Source organism: Diuraphis noxia, unplaced genomic scaffold, assembly GCF_037042655.1.
Source record: "Diuraphis noxia isolate RWA-SAM2 unplaced genomic scaffold, SU_Dnox_SAM2 contig0004, whole genome shotgun sequence".
Lineage (NCBI taxonomy): Eukaryota > Metazoa > Arthropoda > Insecta > Hemiptera > Aphididae > Diuraphis > Diuraphis noxia.
The window spans coordinates 5,434,115-5,448,447 of record NW_028301714.1 but is presented as its reverse complement, the minus strand read 5'-3'; the positions used below and the strand labels follow the sequence as shown (position 1 = coordinate 5,448,447).

Here is a 14,333-nt window from a genome sequence, read left to right as displayed (position 1 = left end):
TATTTCGTAGTTTTCTCAAATCGTAAACACACGATAGTGTTACATAGAATTAAACATAATAATATCGAATATATCATACGCGCTGTTTAATGTGTTATATAATTATATATGTGTGTGTTACGTTTTGTATCTATATCATAGCGTTATAATAATATTATTATATATTATATTGTTTTTTTTTTTTGTGTCATTGTCGTTGCATTATATTATTATATATTATGATATGAAACGCAACGATTTTCTAGTAACTGCTAAAAAATTAACAGAAGTTATTATTTGTTTTAAATATGTACCAACACAGATCTGCCAGAAGGTATGTTGGCTTAAAGACCAAGCAGGTACCGTAGAATGAACGGTTTAATCATTTCTTTTATTTATTTATTTTGTTTAATTTGATTTTAATTTATTGTTATTATTATTTTAATGTATATACAATATTCCTATACATAATATTTTCTTGCTCAGTATTTGCGATAAGTCCCAGGCGTAATTAATTTAGCCATTTGCCATTATATGTATGGATATATTTATATATATGTATGCACCCACACATATTATATATGTATATAGGTACATATAATATATATTTTTATAGAAACCCGTGAGAATAAAATATTTATTCGCTTTTAATTTAAAAACACTCTCAGAAGCCACAGGCGGACGCCATTTTGAATTACACCTCGTAGTCGATTGTTTTTCTTTACAAAATTGTATGCACGATGACAATATAATGTACATAATATATTCCATATTATTTTTGTTTATTACTATTATTTTTTTTTATTTTAATATCGTATAAAATAATACACAGCGTGATAATTTTATTCAGTGAACTTGAATTTTTTGCCTGGATTAGGTTAGATAACAATGTAATGAAGATTTACACGTTTATGAGGACGTATTTTTATTATTTACTCTCCCAAATTTCGGGTGCACATTTGTTATGTTATATATTTTAAACATCAATATATTCTAATTTCTAAAAAATATATTTTGAGTTGGTCATTTTTATTTAATTTAATTTTAAATTCACAATGAGTAAACGTTCAATCATAAACCTTTTTATAAATTGAAAAAATCATTATATATCATATATTATATAAACGCATTTATAATTAGTTTTTAAAATTATTTTATTCAGTTGGTTTTGCTTTTAGTGCCACGCTAATTTTTGAAATGAAAATTGACTTGAAAATATTGTGATACCTTCTATCGATATGATTAAAAATACAAGTCTTATTGCACATGCTTGTTCTGAGAGAGTTCAATATTTTACATGTCCCTACGTATAAACGTGTATTATATTCTCTAGATTTTATAAGAACCTATTTTCCGATCAAACATAAAATTTGTGCGTCTGACTGAGAAATTCGATATTTCCTGTAAAATTATCACACATCAATATCTAGTATATAATATAATATTTTATGTCATCGTTATATGGCTTACATATTATATTGTCATTAAATTGTTATATAATTATTATTATTTTTTTTTGTTTTTTTGTTTTTTTGTTTTTATTATTTTCGTTCATGTGTACCTGTAAAGCCAAGCACGCCGACAAATGTAATGACAACGTACAATGCGGTCAAACCACGCAATTGTACATAAAAATGTAAATTGTATAACTATTATACGTAGGTCCGTATATACGTTCAAAAAGCTATAGTAGCCTAGGGTCTAAGATCGTATATTAATATTATTATTTTGATTAGGTGGATATTTAAACCATAATTATATATACATACAGAGTAATTCATAAGGCATATCTACCCCATTTTTCATTTTAATAACTAATTTATTCAAATACTGATTTTATGAATTTTTAGTTTACATTAAATGCTAAAATCATATTTTAAAATATTTACATATTTAATTCCATTCAAAAAGTGATATGTGGCTATATTTTTATTATTTTTTTTATTTCTGATTAACAATAATAATACATTCTCAGTAAAAAAAATCGTTATTTACGTTTATAAAAAAAAATTAAAATTCAAAAAATACTCAACAAATGGCATAAATATAAAAATAATTTAAAAAAATTGCTTTAAGCACATTTTATATTCTAAAAATTACAATTTAAAATCATGGATAAAGAATAAAATATGGGGATGATCATGTTTGTTCAAAAAAATTACTCTGTATATATCTTAAAGTGTATATTGCATATCTTTATTATTTATATTGTTATAATTCTGAATTTATTATTTTTTTTTCTGTTATATATTTAGAAAATTTAACAACTAACTGCTTGTATTTGAATGAGTGCGCCGCCGCCAATGGCCGGACGTACGAATTTCGACAATAATAATATTAAAATATTTAATAATAGCTTGACGGTATCTCTTATTATTTTTGATATTATAATCGTTATTATTATTTTCGTTATTGTTATTATTATTATTATTATTACTATTATTATCATTGTTCTTGATTAAAAACCATCACCGTTATAAATTATCGCTTGGTGAGTGGATTATATTATCTCACGTGAAGACCGTAGTTATTCCATTTTAATTATTATTATTATTATATACGAAACAGAATACTTACCTTATAGAGCTTTTAAACCGCTTCTTACACCTCGACAGTTATATATATTAAGTACAAGTGTATGGAGTAACATAATATTATATTATATTAGAAACGCTTTTACGTATGTATAATTATCATTACGTGAGAGTCGTTTGAAAAGTTTCCTCGGATTTGTCAGAGATGACGACGAAAATATTGGAAAACGGTTTCGATCGTTTTTTCTCGCGTATACGATTCACAAGGTGCGACTGAAGTGATGTCGTCTTATTTAATACGACCTAACCTGAAAAACGTAAACCACACTGCGATAATCGATCATGTTGGATACGATTTATTTGCGATATCGATGACAAAGTGACAAATTCGTGGAGATTTTTCAGACACGTGTGTAATGTTGTTATAAATATTATTAATTAACGCGTAACGGTTGGCCGTTATATGAAACAGCCTTCAGACGGCCTAATTTAGGCTGGGTATAATTAGATATATAAGTTGAAATATAAACAATATTATAATAATTAACTTTGCCAATAAGTAGACACTTATTTTACGTCGGTCGGTTACGCACCGTATCCGACATTTTTTCGGTAGTTGTTACCTGTTGAAAATACGTCTTGTTACAATATCAAAAAAATATTGTTGTATAAAGAAAGCAAAAAAAAAAACACGTACGTCGACGCGGCCAAAAGTACTGTTGTTCGTCATTCCGATTTCGAGTTTCGACTGTTGGTCGTACGTACATTACCCCCCCCCCCCACCCCACACACCCTCCACCAATCAGAATTTCGCAATTTTTTTGCATCAATAATTATTAGTATTCCTGATTCCTGTGAATTCCTGATCAGATTTGTACAATTCCTGCTCTGATTGGGGCTGGGGTAATGTACGTGTTGATGACATGGCAATACGCCGTAACGTAGTCTTAAAATGGACAACGACGGTTTGGTAATGACGCAAATCGCAAATCGCAATGCATATATTGCGTTATTACCAAATGCTATACATTTTTGTCGTGGTAGACGTCAAACACGCCGCTTTTGGCCGCACCGAACGTCACCACCGTCTCGACTGCGACCACATATAACCGTTTTTAAATGATATTTGTTAGAGACACCGCTATGGCTGCTGATGCAAATAGCTCCGATCAAGAACGAGAGGGATCTCGTCGTGTTGTTCCTGCTCACGTTCAGGGACATCACGGCACTGAAGCAACCCATCGAGTCGGAGGACTCCAAAGGCGGTAAGTTTCAAAAAAAAAAAAAATAATAATAATAATAATAAAAAAAAAAATAATTATTTTCGTTCGATCGACGACAATACGACACACACACACACACACACACACACACACACACACACACACACACACACACACACACACACACACACACACACACACACACCTCATATCGTCATGAATCATGATATTACAAATATAACACGTTCTCTATTACACTCGACGGCCAAACGAGCGGAACGGACGCGCGAGGTCGGCAAAACACACAAACGTTTGTGCATTTATTTGTATGCGTGGGCGCACCGAGTGTGTAATGTGTATCAAGGGGTGTGCAAAACAATAATAATAATAATAATTATATAATAATATAGTGAAATGTCGGTCGGGTGACAATCAATGCGCATACGCGCGAACCGTTCGCCTGTAATTTAACCGGACGGGATTAAATTACCGACGTTATTGACTTTGCGCCGTGGCTATAGGTTTAGTAAGGTGGTGGAGGTGCCGGGGGTTTGCTTAGGATCAATCATAAAAAATAAAAATAAAACCGAAACGACGACAGCGGGGCAACGAAGAATTCAGTGACGATTCCAAGAGATAGTGGTAATGGTGGTGGTGAAGGTTAGCTGCTCGAAAGGTGAAAAGTTCTAGCCGACTTGATTAAACGTCATTATAACCTCCACCACACACACACACACACACGGTCACCATCAAACCCACCCTCACTCACTTGTCTCTCACAATTAACTGATGGGTGATCTCCACCCCCCTCCCCACTCCTTCCACGGAAAACATCGGACAGGCCAGACGATAATATTATTTTACTACAACGAATACACGATTTGTACATCGATGTCACGCGCGGCTATATACATTCGGTTCGCGATAACCTCCGATCACTCAAAAAACATTACGAGAATCTCGAGTCTGACTTTTTTTATATTCCCTTAGAAATCAATTTTTGATAAATTCGAGTTGCTAAGATATCTCGAAACGTTAATTTTTATGCCCCTCCAATTTCCGAGGCATTGCGAGTAAACTGCTGTGTTGTACAATAATGTGGGCCATATGCGTACCCTAATTAATAATCATTGCAGACCGACCGGCGCAGGCGAGACGCTCGTTTGTGTATTACGCATATGCATAGGTACACGTCCGTACACATGTTACCGCCCATAACAGCACACTATTTTGTTCTTTAATCACTTAAACTTATTCATTTCCGCGTGTTTTACTTGTATTATTTTATTGTTATCTCACTACTATACCGGCTGATCGCCGTCGGAAGGTTTATCGAAAAACCCGTGTAGGCCCTTCCGACCACTCCCTATACACCAATCATATACAGACGTCACTTAATGTACAATATTATTTTTATTACTATTTTAATATGACTTGATGTGTAACACGCAGTACTTCTCTCATCACTCACCCTGGCCCACAGAGTCGTGTGGTTCGTTTCAGTCAAAAACGGAAAGTTTGACTTCAGCGAACCAAACGGATGACACCCTCTATTTTTTTTTCTTTTTTTTTTAATTATTTATTTATCGTATTATTACCCTCATAGTCATTATTGTTATTATACATACATACATTTTTGATAAACAATACAACTATAATACAGTGTGTGTTACGTATGTCGTAGAGTAATGATCATCACACATTATTATTGTAATAATTGTTTAACCTTTTCGATGGACTTATTATATTCAGTACGACAATACTAATATAATAATTATTGATTTGTGCAAGTTGTTTGTATGTTTTATGTGTGTTTGAGTTGCATGGACAATTATAATATTATATTACCTATATACATAACGATATTATTATATGTCGTACATTTTATAACAGTATAGACTTAAGTACCATTATTTACAAACACAGTGTGTTCAACTAATAATAATAATTCTACCTATATATAGTGTAACAGAAAGAAAATACATTTGTATTTTATTAGGTCTAATATTCTTATCTATACTTACTACATTTTTTTTTTTTTTCATAGCGATGAGTTGTACATCACAACTTATTAAACATATTTAAAAAAAAAAAGAAACAAAACATCAATCACAACAAAACTCAGTTACATATTATGCTTAGGTAGTGGATCGATTACATTTGCCGTTTCTTTCTATTGACACTCATAATATCTGTCTGTGTCCATAGGTAGTCGAGTACTTAACTATACCTACCCATCTATCTACCTGGCTGCCTGTACTTTGCCCCCTTTTCGGCCAAAACTTACCGTTCCTTTTTCAGACACTGTCCCTTTTCAGTCAATAGTTTTTTTATTAGATAACATTATTAGCTTTACAACTATGTGAAAAGATAATAAAATAAAACAATTGGTAATAATTTGTTATAACATAACATATTACATTAATCGAATAAAAATTAATATAGTACAATACCTATAAATTTATTGAAAGTTAAGTAATCACGGCACTTTTTTTCATTTACATTGTCAGTACAGAGTCTGACATAAAATCATTGACAAAAATTTCTGATACCATACTAAACTGATTTGTTTCTTGTTTTACATTATATTATATTATCAAACAACTATTAAGGAATAATACTGCTTTAACTATGAACGAAATTACACTTGCATTTAATAGTGTAAACTACAAAAAAAGTAAAATTGTTTCTAAGAAACTAATTGTTAATTTATGCGACTGAGCTAATAATAATATATAATATGTAAAACTGTAGATACTGGCCGAAAATCGACAGCGTCCGAGAAGGGAAGGATAATTTTTGGACGAAAACGGTGACGTCCAACAATACTGTACCTCATACAATATCTTAGTAGATACTGAAACATTATTGCACAAGGGCCGCGAAAAACTAACTACCTGCCCAATAATATAAAGTTATAATATTATTTTAACTAGCGATATTATACCAACTTCTATTTAGATTGATTACTATATACATATATATATATATATCCTATATTTGTACGCAAACAGTACATCTGTAAAATACCTATGCACAAAAAGTTTTAAAAATATCCGAAAAACATACATCACCGATATCGTTGTATAACATTGCATTTTGTTTTATTTATATATACGTACAAATGATATAATACCTACGGATTAAAGTTTTTTGAAAATGTTATATAATATCGTAAGTTATTTTAATTGTTTTTCATGGATTCGTTGTTGAATAATTTCGATTGCAAATTGATAAAAGAAAAAAAAATAAGAGTAGGTATTAAATAATCAGAAAATAATACTTTTATATTCAGCTGATTGCTCGGGTACCTGCTTATTATGACAATTAAGGATATTGAATCAAACATTGAGTTGAATTTAAGTTATATAGCTTATAGTTATATAAAATATACAACTTCCATTCAATTTAAAACTCATATAAATTTTCACTCGGGCGTACGCATATATTAATAATAAATGATAACAGTATCTATGCATGTGTCAAAATATTTTTTAATTTTAATGGTTATAGTCTGTAATAATATTATGATTCATTTACGTAAAAATCTATATTATCTGGATCGATTGATTTTATCGGGCAATATTGATAGGACAATTATAATTTTCCATTCAGGTATTCTGTGTAATACAGGTTACATTGTCCCTTCGAAAAAAAAAATCCTGCAGTAAATAAAATAAAAAAATAAATTAAAAATACTTCAAAAGTCCAATGTGTTTTAAATTATCCTTTATAATTCATTAATTTCTATTAATTCCTTTTAATCCTTGGTTTACTATAAAACGGAAATAATGATAAATCGTTCATTATATTTATAATATGAAACTTAAAATTGTTTTGCTTTTTCACTAGAAAAAAAGATTGTTTATCGACTGTTATAAAATCAAATAATTATCGGTTAGATGTAAATACCTTATAGTTTGGTAGATAATATGTCCATAATTTTAATTTGGTTAACCTTATAATCATTAATTCGATTATGTTCTGTAAATATAATTAGTTAGTGGTTAGTAACAGATTAGCTGGAACTTGAGAATAATTAATGAATGAAATGTTTATTAGCATAGGAAAATGTTTTGTTTTTTAAATATTGTGTGTGTGTGTTGTATATAATGTTGAAAATTGTTTTATTTTTTATTTTTTTAAAGAGAAGGAATTTGCATTTAAAATTTTAAGTACTTTAGACTACACAGTTATTAAATATATACAGAAAGAGCTGGTGTTTTTTTCGACAAATTGGTATCGATATTTTTCTACCTCTGCAAAACCTCCATTATAGTAATTACGAAGGATAAATCTCTTAAAGAATAACTGTATACATTATAATATCCTATAATAATATATTTGTGGTTGTTGTGGTTGTTGTTGATGCACACGCGGGCGTAAATAATAATATATGACTAACATAACTAATTTTTTTAAGGCAAAAAAAATATGACGAATTTCTTGTGTTTCTTTTTTAATGACCATTAGGGAACGGATTTAAGTGATCTAAAAAACAAGAAAAATAACTTGAAAAATATGTTTTAATAAACTCATAACAGAAATTTCACACTAAAAAGAACTACAAAAATACTCTTAAAATAACATCGAACGAATTTTTTTTGTTATTATATGCATTAAATAATAATTATTAATATGATTTTATTATTTGTCTTTTTCTAGCTTATTTTTACCCTGAAAATTGTTTTGGCTAAATAATAAATATAGAATGTACGTCGAGACAAAACAAATAATATTCTATTTCATTCCACTTAGAATTAATTTTAACTATATCTTTATCAAATTGTATCCATTATCATATAAAAGTTACTTAATAACATAAAAGTTCACTAAATATCCATGTCAACAAATAAAAATTAAATTTTTAAAATTTTTTGAAGTATGAAATGAATTTTGTGCTTGGACAGTAATGTTTTCGGTCATAAAGGAAAAAATGCAATTAGCTTTCAAATCCACTCCCTATTAATTATCACACATAAAAAAGTATAAAAATCAAAATATTTTGATAGGTAATAAGAAAAACTATAATATGTAGGCATATTATGCAGTTTTTTTTTCTCTACAAGATACCTTTAATGTAGCGTAGGTAACAATCGGTAAAAGCTGCCAAAAATGCGCTGTCATCTCGGTCCATATCGTATTCTCGTCGTTTCGTCATCGTCAACCTACCGAAATCCCGAGCCCAACACCCTCTAAAATAATATGTCTAGATTTATTCCCCGAGTGGTGCCGCCGTGTTCTCGACTAAGAGGCCAAACGTGACAACTATTATAGTACTATTATCTTATTATTATTAAGCGCCCTGAACACAGTTTCTTCCGATTAGAGATTAGGTTTGGCGTGGTTTTTATTTCACGGGGTGTCCGTCATCCCCTTTTCGGCTCTTCACGCTCGCGTGTTATATTAGTATATTATATACGCATGTTATGCGACCCCTTCTCACATCATACGCGATTATAACAAAATAATAATAAAATTATTACAATATAATTAATGTCGTCGTCGTCGTTGTTGTTACAGCTCGTTGTAAATATTAAAGTGGTCGACCCTTTCCGTGTTTCATGTTCTTGACACTCTGCATGCCGTCCCCTCACCATCATCCGGCTCTGATCGTTTAGAGAGAATCTCCCCGTCACTCGCAGGTGCTATTGTATACGGCCACATAAATGAACGCGTAATTTTTTTTTCAGTTCTGCGTTTATTATTGTCTCGTTTGGTAGTTATATGTACTGGACCCGTTGGTGTTTTAATTCGTAAGCGTGAAATATTTTTTAAACGTTAAAACCTGCACCGTCGCACTCAACTAGGTTATGAACCGGACAAACGTGCATGCGTCCGTGTGACGGGTCTCTGATATAACGCCATGGGGAAGACGACAAAAAAATAACCGCAAGGGACTGAAAAACAATGAATGCCTTTTGTTTTTACGACGTTTTCGAGTTTAGGGTGTCCGCAAACCCTGTTGTCGTGCCTCGCATTAAAATACCAAAATGGATTCACGGTGACAACAAAAACATAATGTTCGGTGCAGTAGGTCACGATTTCGGCTGGGGGCTTAAGGCTATGCTCATCTGAGTGGATTTTTGTCGTGAACGCCTCGCAGACGTTCATCGTTTTGTAATAATAATAATAAAAATAATAATAATAGAGCCACTCATAATATTTTTCGCACTAACATCGAAGCGGACAATAATACGAGTATTAAAATAACAACAGCGCGTCCATAGCTTATAAAATGTTTAAAAATCTGCACGTGTTTTGGAATTTTTTTTAATCTCAAAAATCATTCTGCTGTTTTATAAAATTCCGTTGGGCGATATAATATACCTATCTAGTATCTACCTACTTATCTATTTCTAAGTGGTAAATCGTGTATGGCTCTTAAGTTCTATTCAAATAATAAGCGTTCACTACAACTTTCAACGACGCTTGTTCTCTGTCATTTTTTGACATCACTTTTCATTCAATTGTACTGCTACATAATTCAAAGTCAAAGGTTTAAAAACTATAATTTCAAATTTCAGTACTCGAAACCCACTTACTTTAAGGAAAATATAACAAAATATAAAGTAAATATCGATTGTTCAAAATATAAATTAAATATCAACTTAGAAGTTATCTTCAAAAACTTCTAACTGTAACTGTAGCTATAATTATCTTGATGGGCAATTCCTCAAAATTAGTGCCAATTTATAAATGAAAGCGTGACGCCACGTGAAAAATTTCAAAATTAGTTGTGACACAATTCAAATCTCGTTTTGGAGGAGGAGACAAAAATTCACGTGACGTTGTAAATTTTACAATTCCACTCGCTCGAACGAAATCATTATTTTCAAAGTTTGTGTGGGAAACCCAATGACACCTTGTATATACTATAATATACAATACTACGTATGTGAACTTTGTGGTTATAACCACCGCAGTAACCGGTACGCACCGATTGAACAGTTTCCGTGTTGTTTCACCCATATTGCGAGTGGGAACGTATTATACTATACGTATAAATGATTGTACATAAACTCGATGGTACACCGTCGTAACTTATACTGTGAGGTGAGGGAAAAACCACCAACGACCTCGTCGACGATGACGGTCCACACAAAAACGGTCTTCGTCGACAATTCGATCCCTATAAAAATAACACACGTCATGTGCGTACGTGTGTGTCAGAACTTCTAATTCGATACGGCCCAAATTATCATCATCTCACGTACGTTCGATATCCATCGTCGGTAACGTAGTAATTCGCGTACGATGCGATGTTAAAACTGTTTCACTACGATGCGTCCATATCCATCCAAAATTGCTCAACGATGTATGATTCGCAGCACTCCATTGGAAAGAACCGATAAGTTGACTCAACACGCCCACGTTTTTTTCTTTTGATAAAAAAACATAATCGACAACTAACGAACGAATTCAGAAAATAATAATATGATATTATAATCAAGTGGATTCACTCAAAAGTTGTTTTTTTTTTTACGGGCTTAATGCGAATTAATTTGAAAAAACTGATGATGACGAGAGTGCATTAATGATGATTTGTTGACTTGTTGTCCTTAAATTTAATAACGGCAGATCAGTAATAACATAACTACAATCATAGTTTCAACATAACACCACGTTTTGGCCACTGTCAAGTTTGAAAAAGAGACATGGCGTGCGAAAAACCCGTAACCCGGTGTAGAATATCGTTGTGTTTGGTTACATTGTATAGTTCGTGAAGGCGGTGACATAAGCCACATAACATTCTTCACGTCCGATGTTTCCAGACTCTGTCGAATTAGCGTCTGTTTTGTCACATCGATATAAGTAATATTCTAAAAAACTACTGTTTCCATTAAATCTGATATTGTATTCTCTCGCAGTGGTGTAGAATCGATAGATACGTCAATAACATTATTTCAGTGTTCCAGCTCTGTAGTCGTTTCGGGACAGGTGTCGGTGGGGCGTTTTGAAATGTTCGTTTTTGGTCGGATGTGAATCGACTGAAAAAAAATTAAAAAAAAAAAAAGACGTGTTCTGTATTATATACATTTAACTGGAATATCGATTCCGAAACAGCGTCAAAATGTTAGATGTCATGTCAAAATAAACATTTGCGCGGAAGGCGTATTCCGGTTGAAAATATTCATTTCAGGCGATTCACAGCGAATGTCCGCACAAACGAAACGAAAACCGAAAATACAACATTTACACGCTTGTATCATATAGACATTGTTTTGTTTTCCACATAGGCGAAAATTCTGTATATATTTGGCTATAATATTAATACACTGTGCACGTCATGACCATATCGATATTGTCTGCTCGTATCAAATAATACCCCGTGCAACAAAGGTGTTAGAAATGGGTTCAAAGTTCAAATTGAATAACGTAACTGTAAATAATACCGAATCATCTCGATACAGAAATAATATATTTCGATCCAAAACAGACATTTTCGGACCATGGAGATATTTTAATTATAACGTTAATTTGGATATTCGTATAGGGTCACTTTCCTCCAGAATTCCCGTGTTGTGATGACAACGACGACGGTTTTAGAATCGAGAATCGGAGAATCTCTTATTTTAGGAATCACCTTAAAACCAGTACGTCATAATAATTAGCACAGAAACATAAGCCAAGGAAGGGAACAGTAAAAATCTCTGATGATACAGCACATATTTGTTTCTCTTTTTTTACGAGTGAAAAACGATTAACTGAATTAACCTATTAACTGAAAACATATCCTCTCAGTTCCCTTGCGTGTGCTCTTGATTATAAATTATTTGTTTCCTAGCGTTTATAAACTGAGTTCCGTCCGTCAAAACAATTTCAATAAACAATAATAATAACTATAATATTAAATATTCCAATAAAAATATGTTTTGAGTACTACTGTAAGTAGAAATTTTATATAAATAATTGCATCTATAATTCGTTATTAATTTAGAATAAAGATTATTATTTCTATCGTACAATTATTAAATTCACTATACTTTGGCTAATTTATATTTTTTAGGGGGGCGCAATTATTATGTTCTTCAAACTCTATGATACTTGTAAAACCTAGACATAAGGATTCTGTGTTTTTTTTAAACAAATTATCATACGACTCACTACTACTATGATTATTATCATTAATAATACCAAAACCTATTTCGTTACTTTATATCATTATTTTGATTCTTATAACCATGCCATATCATTATTATTATCACTATTATAGGTATTATGTGTTATTTGATGTCTTGCTTATGGTTTTTCGTTTATGTTTTTTTCTTCGTTTACATTTTTTATATTTTTGACGTGCATGTTGAGTGTGTCTTTTTCCGTTTGTTTTCGTTTTTCCATTGCCTTGCCCAACACCAGGAGATCTGTTAGCAGGCCTGAGCAAGTTCGCCAAGCTGGCCCGATCCGTGACCAGGAGCAAGACGCTGGTGTCGCAGTTCTCGTCGCATCCCGTTTCTATCAAGGACTCTACCAGGCATGTCCAGTCTCATTTAGCGCACGTGAGTACCACGGGATTTAACCGTTTATTTAATCGTCTGATATAATATTATACCTATGTATTATCATCGACGTTGTCGTACGTTGATATATTTTAAACTCAGGGACTGGAACCGAGTCGAAAAGAAGCCCAAAAAACCTTTAATAATTTCAGAACTATATGAACGAAAATAAATATTTTGAAATAACCACCCTTGTCTTAACCCTTGATTTGTATTTTTGAACACTAGAACTACGACCAGAACTTCGTAATGAAATTAATTAGTACTGGAACTGAAATAAAAAAAAACATGAGGTACCAGTTCTTGATTTTTATATATAAATCAGTGGTGATGGAGGTGTGTAACAGGGTGGTTTTAACGTCCAATCGTGTAGGATATGCATCTGCTATCCCCTAGCTTTTCTCTCATACCACCCTGACACATACATATATGATGTGCCACTGATATTATTAAGACTAAGTACGTATATAGTCTAATTTAGTCCAAACTCAAACGAAATGTCGTTTTTGTGTTGGACGAGGAAGGTTGGTGGGGTAAACACAACGCGCGATGGAGGAGATGACTGCTACGACGCGCGTAGGTATTTTCCGTCAAGACCATCATGTCATGGACCAGATTAATATACATTTCACATGGCTTACACAGAGTGTGACAAAAACAAATGACAAATATGATTGCACATCTACGCAATAATAACTTTTGTTTTTAGACTTAATTATTTTCAAAACAAAATCTCGAAAACCCATATGCTACGGCATAATTATTTGACATTTGAATATCAATCTAGACAAATGCTGTTTCATTGTTAGTTATCTAAATAAGTTTATTAGATCTTTCTGTTACAAATATTATTATCTTTGTGACCTTGCCATTAGAATTCATTCATAACCCTTTCGAAAAACTTTGAAAATTACTCTTGTAGCACACATTCTCATACTTAGACAATTTAAAAAAAATTCTAGCAAGTTACAAAGTTATCATCGTCTTGACTAACGATTACATCATACATCTATAAAGTTAATCTGTATAATATAAAAGTAATAATATATAAATTATAATATATTATTTAGTCTATTTAGAGACTTTTGTATTAAAAA

General features: G+C 31.8%; 1 protein-coding gene across 8 annotated transcripts in view; it reads left to right on the top strand.

Annotated features, from left to right (window-relative positions):
* The window catches only part of eag (potassium voltage-gated channel protein ether a go-go), a 227,024-nt gene that overhangs the window by 180,688 nt on the left and 32,003 nt on the right, over nt 1–14,333 (top strand). For 4 of the 8 annotated variants that reach the window (XM_089227726.1, XM_089227725.1, XM_089227730.1 and 1 more), the window contains 3 exons: nt 302–313; nt 3,647–3,778; nt 13,097–13,236. In XM_089227726.1, the coding sequence (XP_089083852.1) occupies nt 302–313; nt 3,647–3,778; nt 13,097–13,236 (284 nt within the window). The remainder of the gene's footprint in view (nt 1–301; nt 314–3,646; nt 3,779–13,096; nt 13,237–14,333) is intronic. The other 4 variants (XM_089227731.1, XM_089227728.1, XM_089227729.1 and 1 more) reach the window with 3 other exon arrangements.